The 21,434-nt window shown below is 43.2% G+C and overlaps 1 protein-coding gene across 4 annotated transcripts in view; it reads right to left on the reverse strand.

Moving 5' to 3' along the window:
- Window positions 1-2,282: 2,282 nt before the first annotated feature.
- The window catches only part of FNDC1 (fibronectin type III domain containing 1), a 308,460-nt gene continuing 289,308 nt past the window's right edge, over window positions 2,283-21,434 (reverse strand). For all 4 annotated transcript variants that reach the window (XM_033938087.1, XM_033938083.1, XM_033938086.1 and 1 more), the window contains exons 18-20: window positions 12,076-12,237; window positions 6,099-6,221; window positions 2,283-4,320 (exon numbers count right to left, since the gene is read on the reverse strand). In XM_033938087.1, coding sequence (XP_033793978.1) covers window positions 4,205-4,320; window positions 6,099-6,221; window positions 12,076-12,237 — 401 coding nt within the window. In that variant the 3' untranslated portion in view covers window positions 2,283-4,204. The remainder of the gene's footprint in view (window positions 4,321-6,098; window positions 6,222-12,075; window positions 12,238-21,434) is intronic.

The raw sequence follows: 21,434 nt of genomic DNA on the forward strand, positions 1-21,434 counted from the left end.
CGTCTACATTGACTGCTCTTGCTAATATTTCTGTCATTGAGCCTTGGATTGGCCCCAACTTTACAAAGTTTGTGCCTGCAGAGAAGTGGGTGAGTTGAGGTTTCTTGGTTACCTGCAGCTACTTTATAGCCACCTTTGAGTAGTAGGGTGTGTGTGTGTGGGCTCCCTATCACCTTTGTGGCTCCTGATTGCTTGCTTCTGTCTGTCTCTGTTTGTCTTGTATAAATGTGCAAAGATATATAAATGTACAGGCAGATAACCCATCCACAACAGATGCCTTTTGCAAAACACACCTAAAGGAAAAGGGACTTATATACTGCCTTTTTGTACTTACACATTCAAAGTGGTTTACATATCTACAGGAACTTAATTTGTATCTGGGCAATGGAGGATTAAGTGACTTGCCCAGGGTCACAATGAGCTGCGCTGGGATCAATCCTACAACCTTAGGGTGCTCAGGCAGCAGGTCTACCACTAGGCCACTCCTCACCTAAATAGAATTGTCTGAAGACTCTATGGACTATCCTTGATCTATAAATGTACAATCTCTTGGATTCAGACAGTTGACTTTAAACTGCAGGCTTGATAATAGCCCTAAAGCAAAAAACTAAAACAAACAAAAAAAATCAACCCACACAAAGGCTTCTAGCACCATGTTTTGTTACACTGAAACTTGACATATGTGATAGTTTCTATTGCTTTATGTAAAGGCCACAGCTGGGATCAAACCTCACACAGGCATAATTTCTCACCATTCTCTATTGTACAAAATTAAAAGGATCTGTAGTTAGTATGCATTATAGCAGTGTATCGCAAACTGTGTGCGACGGCGAAGTTCCAGGTGTGCTGCGAAAGAAACGAATTGGTCACTACCAGCACCAGTGCCAGCGGGTCTCCTCCTCTCTGTCCCGCTTGGCGATGGAGGGATTTCCAAAACCAGGCAGTTTGTCCAGGTTTTTGAAGGCACCCGAGCTCAGGGCCGTGTCTACAGGGCCTCTGAGCTTCTGCGGACGCTGACGTGCTCAGAGGCCTTGTGTAGAGAATGACATGGTGACAAAATTCATCACTGTTTCCGTCTCTGCGGATAACTGCGGGAAACCATCTCCATGTCATTCTTTAAGGAGAGAGGGAAGAATCAGTGTATGAATGGGCACAACCACTGACCTTTATCCTTGCATTGAAGAATGCTGGTGTAGAAGGACTGAGGTTGAGATAGACACTAAAGAATGACAGTCTTTGGTATCCAGATATGTGATGTCATAATGCCTCATTCCACCAATGCCTAAGAGCCAACCTCATCAGTGATGTCACAATGGCTTCATTGTCCTACACTTGGCTCACATAAGAATCAGAGTATGAATGGGCAGAGCCACTGACCCTCAAAGCCTTGCACTGAAGCAAGCTGGTGTAGGACTGAGGTCGAGAAAGATACTAAAGAATGACACAAGATGGCTTTATTGTACATCGCTTTGTAATCCTTGAAAAAAGCAATTTTATCAAATATGAAATAAACTTGAAGCTTCCCGTAGTTATTCGCAGGGACAGGAACTGTGATTAATTTTGTCACCGTGTCATTCTCTACCCTGTAGATGTGGCCTTGAGTTCAGGATGCCTTGGTGGTAAAAGTTTGCAAGACACTGCATTATAGTAAAAAGTTTCAGGGTTCTGGGTACAATCTGCTGGCACCCATAATTTATTTTATTTATTTATTCAATTTTCTATACCATTCTCCCAGGAGAGCTCAGAATGGTTTACATGAATTTATTCAGGTACTCAAGCATTTTCCCTGTCTGTCCCGGTGGGCTCACAATCTATCTAGTGTACCTGGGGCAATGGGGGGATTAAGTGACTTGCCCAGGGTCACAAGGTGCAGCATGGGTTTGAACCCACAACCCCAAGGCGCTGAGGCTGTAGCTTTAACCACTGCGCCAGAAGGATCATTATTTTACATGGAGCTGCCTTTATATTTCCACACATTTCCAGAGACAGCCAGCATCTTTTCCAACAGTTAAACTTGGTGCTATACATTGATCCTCAGTAGAAAATCAAAATAGATGGCAAGTTGACATTCTTTATCAAACCAGTGCATAACATTTGTCATATAAGTTCTTAGAACACTAAAGAGTTTTCTTCATTAGAGACATATGTTTCTCAAAAATAGCAAAGCTTAAATAGGTATTCTGTGAAAAGAATATTTGTTGAATCTGGACGCTTATATATGACAAAATGTGTGCACTCCTGCTATAATGCCTTCTAGTAAGCAGAATGCAAATGATCTACTGAATGTTATCACTGTAGTATTGTGTTATCATGGACTCTTGATGGCGTTTATAGAGGATGAAAGCATTATGGGGTAAATTCAAGAAAGAGTGCCAAAATTTAGGTGTCGGGATGATACATGCTAAGTGTGATCTCTCTAGCGGCAGCTCTGCATGGAACGACCATGATAAAATTCTAGTGTAAGTCTACAGCTTGGTGCCTACTTTTAGGTGTGGGCCCTTACGCCATGTCAGTGCTCATGCCTAACAATTGGCAATTAGGTGCATAACTCTTTGTATTCTATGTCCTGCAAGTCTGACTCTTAGGCATGCCCCTGACCCACCCATGCCCTTCCCACATCCATTCCCCACCCCGGCACCTAACAATTACTTAACCAGTGCTGATAATGAGCTCATAATTGGCCAAAAAAATTAAAATTAATTAAATGGTAGGTGCCTAGTCCAAGGCGCCTACGAGAAAGTGGGTTTGGTTAGGGGTGGATTGTGGGAGAATCTTGAGCATGTTTTGCTTGTAGGTGCTTAAACTGGACTTAGGCACTGGTATTTAGGCCACAAAACTCCTGACATAAATAGGGGGGTGCCTAAGTTTTTGACGCCTACTGGAACCTAAGTCCAATTTAGGTGCGATTCTATAAACAGTGTCTAACTCATGATTGACATGTATTATGCACTGCATTCCTCAGCGCCTATTTATTTTTTTAGGTGTCATTTATAGAATCAGGGCCTGTGAGCATTGTGCTAGCATGGAATCTTGATGAAGTCTACAGAGGTTCAAAGTATTATGAGCATTGTGCTGCTTTGAAGTCTTGATGGTTTGTCGCAAAGGGAACGTGTACTTTCCCAAACTTGTGCCACTGTAAAGCAAAATCAAACAAAACAAAATAAAAAAAACCAACTAGTGTTCTCATGGAATAAATAATATAGAAAGAGGATGACATGGGAATGAGTACAAACAAACCAAACTTGAAAAGAGTATTCAACAGAGAATTTAATTTAGACTTTGGCACAGCGCTGAATATGGAATTGTTGTCTCTCTGTAAAACTGATGATGGTAAACAAATGTAATCACTTTCTCAGTTTCCTAGGAAACTTTGATTTATAACTTTGCTGAATAATGCGATTGCTTCAGCATAATTATAATTACCACTGCTCACAGAACATCGCAAGAAGAAAACCTGTCTTTCCAGAGTCAACACACCAGGCGCAGTGCATGCATGAGGAACATTTTACGACCAGGAGGAGGCAGTCCAGATACTTATGCTGCAATTATACTCATTACAAAAAAATAAACATACAGTATATATCTAGTAAACAAGTAATCTCAGCACCATTTAGTGACTGTCTTGTGAACATAAAGATGGCAAATTTGCACTATGATTAGGCATTAAGTCTTGGAGTGTGTGCCTATAAGGTGAGTAGATTATGATGCTCCACTTGTGGTTGGGGTGTAGTAGCTGCGCATGTCTGCACAGAAAAACTCTACAAGGGAAAACTTTTTGTCAGTGGCTAATGATGACAGATTCCGCTACAAATAATAATGGAAAGTGTTTAGTATTCAAGTAAGCAAGCACAGCATGCTTAGGTCATTCTCGCAAGTGATAATAAATCTTGGTTGTTGTGCGTAGAACATTTTAGTGAGCGTAGGCTGTATCTATTGCAAACATGTCTCCTTCCACAGTGATGCAGAGAAAAGAAAGACAGCACACTGAAGTCTTCTGCCCACTCCCAAGCAGTGCAATCAAGCACCATGGATTAGGACGATATGGATCTTTGATGTGGCATTAAGTTTCTTGAAGTATGCAGACTCGTTTGTATTTCCTTTACCGAGAAAAGTGCTCAGGTTCTCCTATGCAAGTATATAAAAACAAAAGCTTGGTCCTGGGTGTGGAATCAGTAGACTGTTCGTTGGGGGAACCATGAAGGGGTTACCATTTTCCAGGAATAGGTACACCACATTCATACCAGCCCACATAGTAGAAAGGGGACCCATAGCCAATGTGACCAAACATCACGGGTTGCTGGCGATATTGTCGATGATAACCTGCAAAAACACAGAAGAGTTGACAACAAAACTTTGATAAGACACACAAAACAAATATAACTTGTACTTTGATGTCCTCTGAATCAAGTGATTGATATTTTGTCAAAGGGGAATGTCTTAATTTTCTTAAACATTAGTTTATATTATTTAAGTTAACTTGTGATTCACAAGTTTTAAGTATTTTATGCTGTCTATATACAATGAATATAATTTAAGTGGGTATTATAAGGGCAATTTTAGTCCTTTCCCCCTTCCCATCAATGTGTAAGCTCATTTTCAAATGGAAAATGCCTGGAGAGTTTCTTTTTGAAAATGTCTTGCTTGCAGAAGAGATGTTGACAATACCTATAGCCTCTGAACTGAAACATATGTGCTATAATTTTCTACATTGTCTGATTAGAGTGGTGTTATGGGTAACAAAACTTTGTTGAAGAATGTTTCTATGTATGTTCATGTCATATCATTTGATTTAATTTTAGAAATATAATCTACCTCATCATTTTAATTCCTATCTGATCCCTCCCCATCCAACTCCTTTGCTTTTTCCTCTACAAGAGTCATTGTACTGCTTCTGATGGCCTGTTCTCGTCCTCCTCTTCTTGGTATATCTTCCTAATGGGAAATCTTTGCATAGTTTTCATGACCCAGAGAGCTCCAAGGAATAAAACTCTGGCTCAGTGCCAAGCAGGAATTAGTCTAGAAATACATGCTGCCATCCAGTAAAGATGGTAAAGCAATCTCAACTTCTAGAACTGCAATCTAGAACAGTGGGGACACGCAGAAGCCAGGTTCCAAGAGCTGTAGTTTATGTCCACTGGCCCAGGATGGTAGCTGAGATAGGAGGGGGGATATAAAATAGGGAGGGGTAAGGGAACATAGATCCCAGTTAATTGCAAATGAAAGCTCTTGGCACCATAGCTCAATAGATTCTGGCTCTGAGCTGAAAGGAGTAGACATGCAGATTCAAACAAGGAGCTATAGGTGATAACTTCTCTCACTGAATGGATAATGAGACTGAAGAATGAAAACTATCAGCCCTGTCTCCATTAGCCAAATAAATCCATGTCTCTGTTACCAAAGCAGGTAAACATGCATGAGCATCTTACATTTTCAGGTTTCTTAAAGATGTAATCCTTTTGTTTCACCTAGCAGATTAATTAAATTACCATTTCTTTGAAAGAGGCCACCATTAACAAGCGCAATCTTTGTTATGAAGGTTGACAGCTATTATAATGTTTGCAGAAAATAAGATGTGTATGTGTTGGGGGGGGGGGAGGATCAATCAAACTTATTGTATGAAAATAAAACAAAAGAGGGTAGGGTTTTGTTGCAATTAACCACATCAGCTGGGTCCATTCTGCATTTGCTTTTTTTTTTTTATCAGTCTCGCAAACTGCTGTAGTTAAATACAGTAAAACCTTGGATTGTAAGTAACTTGGTATGCAAGTGTTTTACAAGACAAGCAAAACATTTGATTAAATTTTAACTTGATATACAAGCAAGGTCTTGCAATACAAGTACATACAGTATAGACGCATCACATCATCACAACTGAGCCGATGGTGACTGTTCTAAACGAGTGAGGTCTTGCAATACAGGAACATACAGTATTTTGTATTAAAATTTTGGGGTTGTTTGAATGAATCGTCTGAGTTTCCATTATTTCTTATTGGAAAATTCGCTTTGATATACGAGTGTTTTGGATTACAAGCATGTTTTCGGAACGAATTATGCTCGCACACCAAGGTTTTACTGTATAAGCATTTCTACTTATGTACCTTTAATTGGAGGCAGGGTTTCTATATCTAGCTGAGGTCCAGTTCTTCCATCCAGGTGCGAATCCACAAACTGACAATGATCCTCTCCTCTCCCCCAGCTGTCTCCAATGCTGTAGAAGGTATCTGTTAATCAAGAGAAGGAAGGTCACAACATATCCATTTGAAGGAATTAGTAATTCATGTCAACTGCCTTCTGCCTTGACTGTACAAACCAACTGAATGTGCATAGCCTACACTGCAGAAGTGGTAAATATATAAAAATGTTAAAAAAATCTTGAGTATTTCTTCATATAAGGTTATGATGGGATAATTTGCATATAGATCATAATTTTATCTAAGAAAAAAAGGGATGCATGCCACAAACTAAATGTAGGTGGTTAAATTTAAACATACCTCCTATGGGAACTATTATTTGTACTTATAGGCAATCTAATTCCAATATTTCAGGGGTGTCAAAGTCGATCCTCGAGGGCCGCAATCCAGTCGGGTTTTCAAGATTTCCCCAATGAATATGCATGAGATCTATGTGCATGCACTGCTTTCAATGCATATTCATTGGGGAAATTCTGAAAACCCGACTGGATTGCGGCCCTCGAGGACCGACTTCGACACCTGTGCAATATTTCAACTAACAATAGTGCCCCTTTCATTCAAAATACAATTTTCTTATGTTAAATATTCAATTCATGACCAAATAACTACTTTGCCAATATAAATAAATAATCATGAAGTGCTCAGTGCCACCACCAGGTCATTGCTAGTGCAGTTCAGACCATGATAGTTTTGGAACCATCATTGCACTTTCTTGTTCCCTGCCTTCCATAAAGCATAGGGCTCCTTTTACTAAGGTGCGCTAGCGTTTTTGGCGCACGCACAAAATTACCGTACGCTACACTGCGCAGTATGCTTCTATAATAACGCCAGCTAAATGCTGGCATTAAGGTCTAGCGTGTGCGGCAATGTAGCATGCGCTATTCTTAATAAAAGGAGCCCATAGTGTGTTTTAAAGTGCTGTCAGAAACATGTTTAGAACTGTACTTATCTTGCTGCTCTCCTATCCAGCGTATAACTATCATGCATCATGAACTGACAGCACTTTAAAACAGCTCATTGGAATACCAGCGACTTTTTTTGAGTAACATCTAAGCCATTGCACACTATGGGCTCCTTTTACTAAGGTGCGTTAGGGCATTAGCGCGCGGGTAGTGCACGCTAGACGCTAACGCCTCCATAGAGCTTACGTATTTTCATCTATCGCTAATCTTCAGCATGCGCCAAAAATGCTAGCACACCTTAGTAAATGGAGCCCTATGCTTTATGGAAGGCAGGGAACAAGAAAGTGCAATGATGGTTCCAAAACTATCGTGGTCTGAACTGCACTAGCAATGACCTGGTGGTGGCACTGAGCACATTATGGTTATTTATTTATATTGGCAAAGTAGTTATTTGGTCATGAATTGAATATTTAACATAAGAAAACTGTATTTTGAATGAAAGGGGCACTATTGTTAGTTGAAAAATGGTGGTTAAATTTAACCCAGAATTCAGACATATATATTGAATACATGTCTAAATCCTGATTTTTTAAAGCTGGGATATAGACATTTAAAACTCAGAAACATGCATACGGCAAGGAGGTGCGTTTTGGGTAGGACTAGAACAGTACTAGAAAGTAGGGCCCTAATTCTGCAAAACGTTAGGCGCCGTTTAGACATCCTTTGTAGAATCATGCTCAGTTCAGCACAGTTTAGGTGTCCAACTTTTTAGGCATCCTTTAAAGCAGGGGTAGGGAACTCCGGTCCTCGAGAGCCGTATTCCAGTCGGGTTTTCAGGATTTCCCCAATGAATATGCATTGAAAGCAGTGCATGCAAATAGATCTCATGCATATTCACTGGGGAAATCCTGAAAACCCGACTGGAATATGGCTCTCGAGGACCGGAGTTCCCTACCCCTGCTTTAGAGAATCAGGTTTTAGGTGAGATTTAAACGTCCAAACAATGTCTTTAATGTTATAATATTTTTATTATTATGTTATTAGAATGGCAATTTTATGCTGTTTTTCATTATAATTGTAATACTGGGAGTTGGATGTTTAATGCTTATATTTATTTCTCTTCCATCAGACAGAGTGACTGGGATTCAAACCAGCAACATTAGGGTAGAAGGCTGAAGATTTAACCAGTGTGCTACAGAGTGAGCTAGCAAGCGGCATAGCAATTGTAAAACTAGGTCTTATAGGCATTGCAAGGAAGTCTACTTTTTAGCATAGTTTAGGCTTCAGATAGACCCGAGTTCTACGGACAGAACTTAGGCGCAGTTTGGATGTCCTTAATGTGATCTGCTAAATAGCTCTCGGGGGGTTTATTTTTGGTTTATTAAGTTCAAAATAGATTTAATAAGCCACCACATAAACAGGGCACATCAATACAAAGATATTGCATGGAAAACCTTCTATTTTTATAGGCAAAGAGTAATGTTATTTGCTAATTATAAGGAAAGATCCAATAACTGAAGCACAGCGCATTAAAAAACAGCTTTATGTTTCTTGCTAAAAAGCTACCCTTTTTTTCTCACTAAAGATTGTTCCAATGAGGTCATTCTTAAAACAGGTGGGTCCAAGCAAATAAATAGATTGCATACATAACTTCATTTGCAAAAGCTTAAAAACAGAAAAAACAGATACAGACCTTAGCATGGCTTCTACTTCATTGCAAATGGAGGTTTGCAACTGCACAATGGTGATCTCATTGTGAGATCATCAAGGTGCACCTGCAAGGTAGAATGCCACAATTAAAATATGTGCAGGGGGAGCTGAGTTTTAAACATGGGCATCCTTGAAAATGTGGCTGCATCTACAAAGTGGCGTCTACATCCTTTGGATGCCTAAGTACCAATTATCACTTGTTAAGACCCTTAATTGGGTCATTAACTACTTAGATTGGACGCCTAATGACGACTAACTTTACCATGACTTAGGTGCCTTTTATAGAATTGGGGTCTAAATGTGTATTCCTCATTACAGAAGGGGAATGCACATCAATGTCCACAAAGATTCATAGAAGAATTTACAGCTATTACCTAGATGTCTAGGTTTCAGAAAAGTGCTGTTATTCCCTCAATGAAACTGGCAAGGGATACTGGACTCTGTGACAGCTTCAGAAAAAATACACATATATCTTTCTAAAATGGCCAACATGCATGTTTATGTGGTTATGTTGCCCCTGTCATTATTTGAGATATTTTTGGTTGTAAAATGGATGTTCTCGTTGCATGTAACTGGTGCACAAAAATCCATTCCTCTATGTATTTTAGAAAAGGCTCTATGTCAGTATAGGGTTCCCAGATTTCTATGTTGAAAAAAATGAGGACACGTGAACCCTGCCCTGTTCCACCCACTGCCCCTCCCCATTCCTCTCCCCAACCCCAGCCCCACACAAACCTTGTTTCTTCGGGGGTCAAATCTGGAGGGCATTCACGCATGCACAGATGCAGCTTCATGTCCCCTAGGACTATAATCTATCCATCTTTGGGAAAGGTTTGTTCATTTGTTATCTTTCATGTATGCTTGTATCATATCTCTCCATCCCTCTTCTCTTCCCCAGTATATTCAAATCTTTAAGTCTTTTCTCATACATCTCTTACATCACCTGCCATAGGATCTAAAACGAGGCTGCGATTGACTTGTTTTTTGGCTGCTAATCAAAAAGTTTCAACATAGTACATCAGGTGACTCCTGCTCATTTGTCATTTCACAAGGTGGCTCCAGTATGTCTGCAGGAAAAAGGTGGCACATGCCCCCCCCCAAAAGCCCACTGGATCACAATGAAATCTGCCCTTAATTAGAGACCAAATGTAAGTCCCAAAGGGCTTTTCTTCTGCTGCCCATAAGCAGGGCAGGATTAGCCAATAGGCCAAGTAGGCACGTGCCTAGGGCCCGAAATGGTCAGGGGGGCCCGATGAAGGAGGGCATCAACATTGTTTTTTCCAAACAGCGATGGACCCCTCCAGCATCGATCAGCAATGCGGGCCCCCCCAATCGGCAACACGAGCCCCACCCCGATCGGCAACGCGCCCCCCATCAACGGAAAGTAAGACAAGCCAGCAACGCGGGTAAGCAAGGCAACGGGAACTGTAATTGTGCAAACGGTGCTGCTTGCCCAAAGCTTCCCTCTGACGCAGCTTCCTGTTTCCACCTGGGCACATGGTGGGGTGGGGCGGGGCACGGGGCCCAGTGTACTTGTGTGCCTAGGAGCTCTCAACGAATTAATCCTGCCCTGCCCATAAGTTAACTATTCACTGACTTCTGCATGGACTCTACAGTTCCTGTGGTTTCAGCTAAAAGTCTAATTTCTACTTTTGAATTTGACATCCAGAACAGAAAAAGAAGAATCAGAAATCCTCTTATCAAGTCTCTAGCTCAGTGTCTCGCAAACTTTCCGGCCAGCAGCACACTAAATCCAGTGCCCCGGCCGGAAGGAACCCAGAAGTGAGTGGACGCCGATGCAATGAGGTCACGCGCACGAGTGACATCATCACGTTGACGTCCGCGCATGTGCGGAGGCCCATCTGGCTTCAACCCGCTTCGGTGGAGGGATCCGGGAGGTGCAGGAGAGGAGGAAAGACGCCGGCCAGGAGAAGAGTCATTTGTGCGGGCTGACTTCCTACAGAATGTGCCTCCCACCATGAGAGGCACATCCTGTAGGCAGTCAGCCGGCATGGACGACTCTCCTCCTCGCCAGTGTGTTGCGGCACACCTGAAATCTCAGGAGGCACACTGGTGGGCCGCGGCACACAGTTTGCGATACACTGCTCTAGCCTCTATTTCCAATGGTCATTGATTTGATCTCTAATAAGTCTCACTCCAACCAAACAAAAATAAGTGCTGTTTCTGTCCTCAAAAACGATAATGGATACCAAAAACAAATGGATTTTAAGATCAATCTGGACCTATGTCCATTTGGTTTCTATAGAGGTACAGACCTGTCAAGACTCAGAAATCCTTGAAAACTTCACTATTTCAGGAGCCTTTAATAGATCCTCCTATTCGGAAACTACATGAGCTCAAATAATAATGTTTTCATTCTGTAATCCTTTACTAGTACTGGTAACCATCCATGCTTTAAGTATCTAATCTGTAAACCAAGTCGAGCCCTATTTTAGGGATGATCCGGTAAATAAACCTAAGAATTGGATTGGACTCCCATTTTCGTAGGTTATCTCCCTGCACTCCTACCAGGAAGTCAGGATCTCACACTGAATTGCCTCCTTTCCCATCAATAGCAGGAATCACTTTCATTAAATGCCATCTCCTACTGCTGCTGATCCTGCGACAGCAGGAGATGGCATTTTATAAAGGTGTCTCCTGCTGCTGCTGGAGGGAGAGGCTATTTCTGGTGCCCCTGGCTGCAAACTGGCGTGTGCAGGGCTAGATGAATCTATAGGGGGGTCTAGGCGGAGCTATAGGCAAAGTGGGGTGGAGCTATGACAAGCCCTAAAACTCCCATTCAGGTCAGCCCCCTTTGCAGCTCTAGAGGTACTCAAACCAAAAATGGATTCATTTGTTCTGTTTTGCCATTTGTCTGAAAATGAATGAACATCCTTACTGTAAATAAAAAAAAAGGCTATACATGTTAAAGCAATTCAATGTATGTGTGTATTGAAACTTGTCAAAAAAAAAATCTTCTGTTGTCTTCTGCTTTCAAGATGGAAAACAATTTTTCTCTGCTATCTTTTAAACTGCATAAGCTCGGGAGTTTATTTATGAAAGATGATCCAAAGCTGAGGTATCCTAGGCCTTCATTCTCTGCTTTCCTAATCCCCTCTCCCATTTAAGCCAGTATAACTTAACTTCACTTATGAGACTTCTTTCACTGTTTTGTATTATCTTCTGCATGCTCCACATTGTAAAGAAAATCATCTATGACAACATTTCATCACAAGCGCTTTGAATGATGGAAGAAAATTTCTCAAACTCACCTTTCAGATCGTCACTGAGATAGATCTTATATCTTAAGGAATTACAAAGAACAACACCCACAAACTTTCGATACCACGTCCGCTTCACATACTGTTTTCCACTGCAGTCGGTGTAGGTGGGATCATATTTAAAAGTAAAAGGAATCCAAATTGGTTCACCACCTTAAAAACAAATCCAAATGATGTAAAAGCAGAAGAATGAATTATTACTGCCTTATAAGAAATCATTTGATCCACTGATTTTGCTGGTGGGAGAGGAGAGTGATGTATGAGTGCAAATCTAACAAATTCAACTAATAAACATTTAGCATAAATGTACTTTAAGGCACTTGTTCAATTTTTGTCACATCAGGACAACACCAGATTTGAGTATTGTGGCATCTAAGCCATAACATTTAAGAGGACCCCTCAATTAAAAGAGGGATTCATCAAGTGGCATTAAGACCTTAATGCTCATCATTTGGCTCTTAAAGTGACCTAAAGTGCCCTAACACCACTTGACTAAAAAGATTGCAACAATATTTAAGTTAGGTAGTAATGAGTTGCAAACTTTGCAAAAATACACTTTGCAGCTCATTACTATGAAAATACACTAATGTGACTTCCAGTGATACATCGCAGTCACATTAGGACCAAAAAATCACTAAAAAAATACCCCAGCGAGACTAGGGGCACCATTTGGAATGTGGTGCAGGACTGGCAAGGAACAACTAGGCGTCACTACTGGCTGAACATCTCCCCACTGCACCCCCAATGAAGATGGTGGGAGTGGGGCGCCACCACCTCAGGCATCTCTCACCCTTACTACGCCACTGTCCCTATGGGCTTCAGTGAATTTACTGTACCAATCTGCGGGCCCTTAGATTTTTATTTTTCTAATTTGTACATACATTCACATGGGGTGTAAGTTCCTATCACCTAAATAACGAGCTTGTATATATAAGACTATCCCCCTCTTTTACTAAGGCACGCTAGCCGTTTTGGCGCACGCTAAATATTAGCATGCGCTAAATGCTAACGCGTCCATAGAATATAACGGACGTGTTAGCGTTTAGTGTGCGCTAAAACGGCTAGCACGCCTTAGTAAAAGGGCCCCTATGTTTGCCATGCTAAGCTGCCATCCTGTGTTTTGTCATACAATGCTCATCGTGCTATGTCACACCAAACCATGTTTGTCATGTTATGTTTTACCATGCATCAATCAATAAACAACACAAGAAAACATAAAAACAACATACAGAAGGAAAAAAGAATGTGACAATTTTAAGAGCAGAAAAATACATAAAGAAAGGGATACTGTAGTTCTTCAGTCTGGCACAGCCAAAACTGGTAGGAAACCATAAGTGTACTGAAGCAATGCCTAACTAAAGATCTGAACAAATTGGGCAGGCAAGCAGGAAGGGGAAGGGAGAAAACAGGAGAGGGGAAGAAGAGGCAGGAGAGAGCAAGGGGCATGGGCGAGAGGTAGCTCCGCCCACCCCCGACATCATCCACCGGAGCTCCTCCTTAAAAGGGGAGGGGCCAACGGCGCTCAGACATTTGGTGCGCGTCGAAGGTGTTAAAGGCGCTCGCCTTTGCGAAGGGCCTTAAGAAGGGACGAGTCACTGCAAAGAAGAGCAGAGGGCAACCGCAGCAGACACAGGGGCCAACCACAGCAGACACAGAGGACACACAAGCAACAAGCAAGCAAGGGTAGCAGGTTTAAAATCAGGAGAGGGACCTCACAGTAACACCAAGGACACTACATAAGGAAATAGGGAGAAGCCACTTCAGACAGCAGACCGGCGAGAGGACTGCAATGGAAGCAGCAGAGAGAAGCAGGATGTTGATTTACCCAATTTTCTGCACCGTTTGCCATATGTATGACTACCTCCTCTCAGTGAGGCAGTCTTGTGTATGCACTTGGTGCGAGGAACTGGAGGGCCTGAAGAAACAAGTCAGACTCCTGGAAGACAGAATGCTGGAACTAGAAGCACTTCGAGCAGTGGAGGAGGAAGACAGAGAGGCAGAAAACTTCAAGACAAAGGAAACCATTGAGGAAGAAGTCCGGGAGTTAGAGAAGTTCATTGAGGAGGCATACAGGGAGGCCGTGGAAAATCACCAGCAACAGTGGAACTGCCAAGATACACCTAGAGTGAGTAAGGACCACCTGGAGGACAACCACAAGGAAGAAATGGGTGACACAGCAGCGAGACCTGGAAACAGCGGAGAGAAGACAAGTCTGGTGCAAGCCAACGCCAGGATGAGGGAAGATGGAAGTGTGCAGAGGACACAGATCTGCGGCTGGAGAGAAAAGAGAAGATAGAGAGGACAGCAATCGTCATGGGGGACTCCATCATCAGACAAGTCGACAGCCACATAGTGGGAAGAAGACAGGATTGGCTGGTGACCTGCCTACCTGGAGCCAAGATAGAAGATATAGTGAGCCGCATCAATAGGATCATCGACAGCGTGGAAGAGGAAGATACGGCAGTGGTGATCCACGTGGGGACAAACAATGTGAGCAACAGGAACCACAGCAGAGAAGGACTGAAGAACCAGTTCCGGATGCTAGGAGGGAAGCTGAAGACCAAAACGCTGAGGGTAGCATTCTCAGAGATCCTGCCGTCACCCAGGGCCGATGAGAAGAGGCAGACGAGCTGCAAGCAGTCAACGCGTGGATGAGGCGCTGGTGTGAGGAAGAAGGATTCCACTTTGTGCGCAACTGGATGACGCTCTGGGGGAAGAGCAAGCTATACAGGAAGGAGGACTCCACTTCAGTGGAGATAGAACGAGGCTATTTGCAAACAACAGCAAGAGAAAAATTGAGAAGTTTTTTAAACTAGGAAGATGGGGAAAGCTGACAGTCGACCAAGAGTCGATGGTTCGGGATACGGTATAACCAGAGGATACTGTGCAGAAAGATAGTGGGGAAGACTCACTGGATCATAGGCAAGACAGAAATCCTGACAGATCGATAGAGACACAAGAGGGAAGGAAATGCAAGAAATAGCAGGCCACAAACTCAAGTGTATGTATACGAACACAAGGAGCCTAAGGAATAAGATGGGGGAATTGGAAGCTATGGCACAAAAAGATAATCTTGACATCACTGGAATCACAGAAACATGGTGGAATGAGGAAAACTTCTGGGACACTATGTTACCGGGATACAAGCTATACTGCAGAGACAGAGTAGGTCAAAAAGGTGGGGTTATTGCCCTTTACATCAAAGAGGGAATTGAGTTTATCGGAGAGAACATGCCGGAAATGAAAAATAAGGTAGAGTCTCTATGGGCCAAAATTCCGGGAATAAATGGAACAGAAACGAAGATCGGCATCTACTACTGACCCCCAGGGCAGTCCAAAGAAACTGATGGAGAAATGACGGACGAGATTAAACGCAACTGCAAGGGAGGCAAAGCAGATATCATGAGCGACTTCAATTATTCGGGGATAGACTGGAACCTAGGCACCTCCAGCTGCAGAGGCAGACCAAGTTCTTAGACGGTGTAGGTGATTGCTTCCTGGAACAACTCGTCAAGGAAAATACGAGTGGAAATGCAATTCTGGACTTAATTCTAAATGGACTATGAGGACCGGTGCAAGGCATAGAAGTAGAAGGGATGCTGGGAAGCAGTGATCACAATATGATCCGCTTCAACCTGGACACAGGGGCAAAACATCGATCCAGAATGACGGCCACGGCACTGAACTTCCGAAAAGGAAATTATGAAGCGAAGATTAAGAAGAGCATAAGCACTGTAAAATCGTTAGAGCAAGCATGGTCCCTTTTTAAGGACACAGTCACCGAAGCGCAACATCTATATATACCATGTATCAACAAGGGATCCAAGAAGAAAAAGAACAAGGAACAGGCGTGGCTCACTGTAGCAGTGAAGGAAACGATCAGAGACAAGAAGACTTCGTGTAAGGAATAGTAAAGGTCAAAAACGGATGAAAACTGGAAAAAGCACAAGCAACATCAAAGCAGGTGCTATAAGGCGGTAAGAGGGGCCAAAAGGGACTACAAGGAAAAAATTTCCAATGAGGCAAAAAACTTCAAGCCGTTCTTTCGATACATTAAGGGGAAACGACCCGCAAAGGAAGCGGTGGGGCCGTTGGACGACCATGGAATAAAGGGAGTGCTGAAAGAGGACAAAGCCATCGCTGACAAACTGAACACATTTTTTTGCGTCTGTATTTACTGAAGAGGATATACACAACATACCGGAAGCTGACAGGCTATACGCAGGAAACGAAGACGGGAAACTGACAGGGTTGACGGTCAATGTAGTAGAGGTATGCAGGCAGATTGATAGGCTTAAGAGCGATAAATCCCCAGGACCAGATGGCATCCATCCGAGGGTAATCAAGGAACAGAAAGGGGCTATAGCTGAACTGCTTCAACTAATAGCTAATCTGTCGATCAAATCAGGAAGTATTCCGGAAGACTGGAAAGTGGCGAATGTTATGCCGATCTTCAAGAAAGGTTCGAGGGGAGAACCAGGAAACTACAGACCGGTGAGTCTGTCCTCGGTACCAGGAAAGATGGTAGAGGCGCTGATAAAGGACCGCGTCATTGATCACCTTGATTTGATGAGGACCAGCCAGCACGGCTTCAGCACAGGAAGATATTGCTTGACGAACTTACTGCACTTCTTTGAGGGAGTAAACAGGCAGATAGACAAGGGTGACCCAGTCGACATTGCATATCTGGATTTTCAGACGGCATTCGACAAGGTACCGCATGAACGACTACTTCGAAAAATTGCGAACCATGGATTCGAGGGTGAAATACTCATGTGGATTAAAAACTGGTTGACGGATAGGAAACAGAGAGTGGGAGTAAATGGACAATATACTCAGACTGGAAAACGTCACGAGTGGAGTGCCGCAGGGTTCGGTGCTCTTCAATATATTTATAAACGACCTGGAAATTGGTACGACGAGCGAGGTGATTAAATTTGCAGATGATACAAAGTTATTCAGAGTAGTGAGGATGCAGAACATAAGAACATAAGTAGTCGCCTCCGCCGGGGCAGACCAGAGGTCCATCCCGCCCAGCGGTCCGCTCACGCGGCGGCCCATCAGGCATATTGCCTGAGCAGCGGTCCCTGACTAATTTTATACCTACCTCTACACTTATCTCTAAACCTTCCACTGCTCTTATCTGTACCCCTCAATCCCTTTGTCCTCCAGGAACCTATCCAGGTCTGCCTTGAAACCCTGTACTGTGCTATTTCCTATCACGGCCTCTGGAAGGGTGTTCCATGTGTCCACCACCCTCTGTGTGAAAAAGAATTTCCTTGCGTTTGTTCTAAACCTGTCCCCCTTCAATTTCATCGAGTGACCCCCTGTTCTTGTGGTTTCTTTCAAATTGAAAAATCTGTCCTTGTCAACCTTTTCGATGCCCCTCAGGATCTTGAAGGTCTCTATCATATCTCCTCTGAGTCTCCGCTTTTCCAGGGAGAACAGCCCCAGCTTCTTCAGTCTGTCAGTGTATGTAAGGTTTTCCATACCCTTAATCAGTTTAGTTGCTCTTCTCTGGACTCCCTCAAGGATTGCCATGTCCTTTTTGAGGTACGGTGACCAGTACTGTACACAGTATTCCAGATGCGGGCGCACCATAGCCCGGTACAGTGGCAGGATGACTTCCTTCGTTCTGGTCGAGATACCCTTCTTAATGATACCTAACATTTGGTTTGCTTTCCTCGAGGCTGTGGCGCACTGTGCCGACGCCTTCAATGTCGTGTCTACCATCACTCCCAGGTCTCTTTCCAGCTTACTGACCCCTAGCATTGATCCCCCCATTTTGTAAGTGAACATCGGGTTCCTTCTCCCTATATGCATGACCTTGCATTTCCCCACGTTGAAGCTCATTTGCCACTTTTTCGCCCATTCTTCCAGTGTCGTAAGATCCCTTTGGAGATCCTCACAATCTACCGTGGTTTCAACCTTGCTGAATAGTTTGGTGTCATCTGCGAATTTGATGACCTCACATTTTGTTCCCGCCTCCAGGTCGTCAATGAATATGTTAAACAGGAGCGGTCCCAGCACTGACCCTTGAGGAACCCCGCTCGTGACCCCTTGCCAGTCCGAGTAGTGGCCCTTTACACCAACCCTCTGCTTCCTGTCTGCCAGCCAGTTTTTGATCCATCGGTGGACCTCCCCTCGCACCCCGTGATTCCATAGTTTCCTGAGCAACCGCTCATGTGGTACCTTATCGAAGGCTTTCTGGAAGTCTAGGTAAATTATGTATATGGGTTCACCTTTGTCCACCTGGCTATTTACCCCCTCAAAGAAGTACAACAAGTTTGTGAGGCACGACCTACCCTTGCAGAACCCATGCTGGCTCGACCTTAGCTGTCCATTTTTTTCGATATGATCACCTGCAATGTGACATAAACACGCTCGAGAAAAGGGCCGCGACATGACAAATGAGGTTTAACGTGGATAAGTGTAAGGTGATGCATGTCGGTAAAACAATCTTGTACACGAATACAGGATGTCCGGTGCAGTACTTGGAGAGACCACCTAGGAAAGAGACTTGGGAGTACTGGTCGACAAGTCAATGAAGCTGTCTGCGCAATGCACGGCGATGGCAAAAAGGGGAAACAGAATGCTAAGAATGATTAAGAAGGGGATCATGAACAAATCAGAGACGGTTATAATGCTATTGTACCGGGCCATGGTACCCCCCCCCCCCCACCTGGAATACTGCGTTCAGCACTGGTCGCCGTACATGAAGAAGGACAAGGTACTAATCGAGAGGGTCCAGAGAAGAGTGATTAAAATAGTTAAGGGACTGGAGGAGTTGCTATACAGTGAGAGATTAGAGAAAATGGGCCTCTTCTTCCTTGAAAAGAGGAGACCGAGAGGGGACATGATCGAAACATTCAAGATAATGAATAGACTTAGATAAAAACAGATTGTTCACCCTCTCCAAGGCAGAGAGAACGAGAGGGCACTCTCTAAAGTTAAAAGGGGATAGATTCCGTACAAACGTAAGGAAGTTCTTCTTCACCCAGAGAGTGGTAGAAAACTGGAACGCTCTTCTGGAGTCTGTTATAGGGGAAAAAATCCCTCCAGGGATTCAAGACAAAGTTAGACAAGTTCCTGCTGAACCAGAACGTACGCAGGTAAGGCTAGATTCAGGGCACTGGTCTTTGACCTAAGGTCCACCGCTTGAGTGGGCTGCTGGGCATGATGGACCACTGGTCTGACCCAGCAGCGGCAATTCTTATGTTCTTATAAAGGAACACGATATATTTATATTTCTACTATTGAATAATATATTCTGTAATTCCCAGTAGACTGAGTTACAGTAAGCCAGGCAACTAAGAATAAAAGTATGAGCAAATTCATATGAAAATGCAATGCCCAGAAATGACAATTCCACAAATCATCTTTAACAAACCCCCCAAACAATTCTGAACTACTACGGTAGTGGTTTAAGTGTGCCTTAACATCTGCCAGAGTCACGGGCCATGGAATCTGTATCCCATCTATAAAAAGCCACAAGACCTCAGACTTCCTTGGATTAAGATATAAAATATTAGAGATAAACCAATTCTGAATGGTGTTAAGCCCTGAGTCAACTGCATGCATAATCAATGTTTCTACAGAATCCACCACAAAAGTACTGTATATTATCAGAATATAAATACAGTCGACTCTGCTAAGTGCAAGGCCTCCGGACCGGACCGCCACAGGTGCTTAAGTGGAGTACCACTTTTTAGTCATGCGGTCATTTAGCCATTATCAGCAGCTACCTGGGGTGATGGCGGCAACAGCAAGCAGTGCTGAGAGTGCTCGGCACGCTGGCGTAGGTCTCCCGTCTACTTTGGGGGGTGGGGGGATAGTAAATGCGGTGCAATAAATACAGAGGACCCGTGACTGCATTTAACGGGAGTGAAAGTAACGTGAAAGAATAGAGGTGTGACTTATGACATCAGCGCGCATAAGCAGATTGTGTGCTTATCAGAAGTGCAAATATCCGGAGTTTACGTTCATTGACTTTAATGTAAAAAAAAAACTCCAAAAAGCAGGACCGTGGTAGTAGGGTGCGGATAACCGGAGCGTGCGCTTATCAGACGTGCACTCAGATGGAGTCGATTGTACATACTAATTACATAAGTTTGGGCTATTAAAACCAGTATCACCAGAATTATATAAAAAAAGAGTGGGCACTAATACTGAAGCATATTTACTAAAGCAAGTTAAGCAGTTACCCCTTGAATATATAGTGCCCATGGGAGGGTCATGTGCGGGACAAGAGCACTCCAAATATTTCAGTGCAGTGTTATAGAATACTGGGCTTATGCATACCCAGACATGTCATCTTGGACTGTCCAGTTGTCCGTAGCGATTTCCATAACCTGGCAGTTTGTCCGGGTTTTGGAAGTTTCCAACCTCAGGGCCGTGTCTGGAGGGCGTCTGCGAATGCACATGCACCAACATGATGATGTCATATGCATGCGTGCATGCATGTGATATCATCACGCCAACATCTGCACATGTGCAGACATGGTCCCGAGCTTGGGGAGGTTCGAATGGATGCGAGGTGGGGGCAGAATGGGACAGGACCAAGTGTCCTCTTTTTTCATAGAGGAAATCTGGCAACATTAATTAAGCACCCAACTTTTGCGCAAGGATATACACCAGATTTCAGCAGGCATAAGGCCTTGGTAATGAACAGATAAAGAAAAATGTATTAAAAATTAAAACAATCTTTCTCTAGGAGTGTATTTTTCACTAGGAGGTTTTGTTAAGCTAATGACATGGAGTGTCATAAGGATGTTTAATAAAATAAAGGCATCAGTGTAGGTGTCAAATTTGAAACTGTTTTGCTGTCAGCAGCAAATTTTGTTTCTTCAGGAAACTATTATAATTCTTTCCAAGTCAACAGATGGTTTTGAAATAAGAAAGACGTGCAGTAATCAGACACGGTTTTGGCTAGACACTATCATGCCTGGTGTCAGCAGAGGTTAGTCATGCTCTTTCTAATAAATCTGAACTTTTTGCTGCTTGTTTCTCAGTGCTAACCTGTCACTGGGGGTACAAATAGTGTATCTAAATGGAATGTTATGCTCTAGTCCTCCTGAATTCAACACAAGAATTGCAAAGATCTGTGAAAACAATTCTTTCTGCCAGATATAACACAGCATAACAGGATAACTTCTTTAATGAGATAAATCTTTACGAAAATAAATAGAGTATTATAATAATAGTGCAGTGCCATGCTGGGTGCACAAAGTCATAAGTAGCAAGGTCTCCATGCATCTGTCATTCCCTTCTGAGGGCCACCCTCTATCTGGATTCTGGCAATGAATTTCTGGGTATTTGGCAATGCCCCCCATCCAAAACGTCAGGCGTGA

This window comes from Geotrypetes seraphini, chromosome 3 (genome assembly GCF_902459505.1).
Source record: "Geotrypetes seraphini chromosome 3, aGeoSer1.1, whole genome shotgun sequence".
NCBI lineage: Eukaryota > Metazoa > Chordata > Amphibia > Gymnophiona > Dermophiidae > Geotrypetes > Geotrypetes seraphini.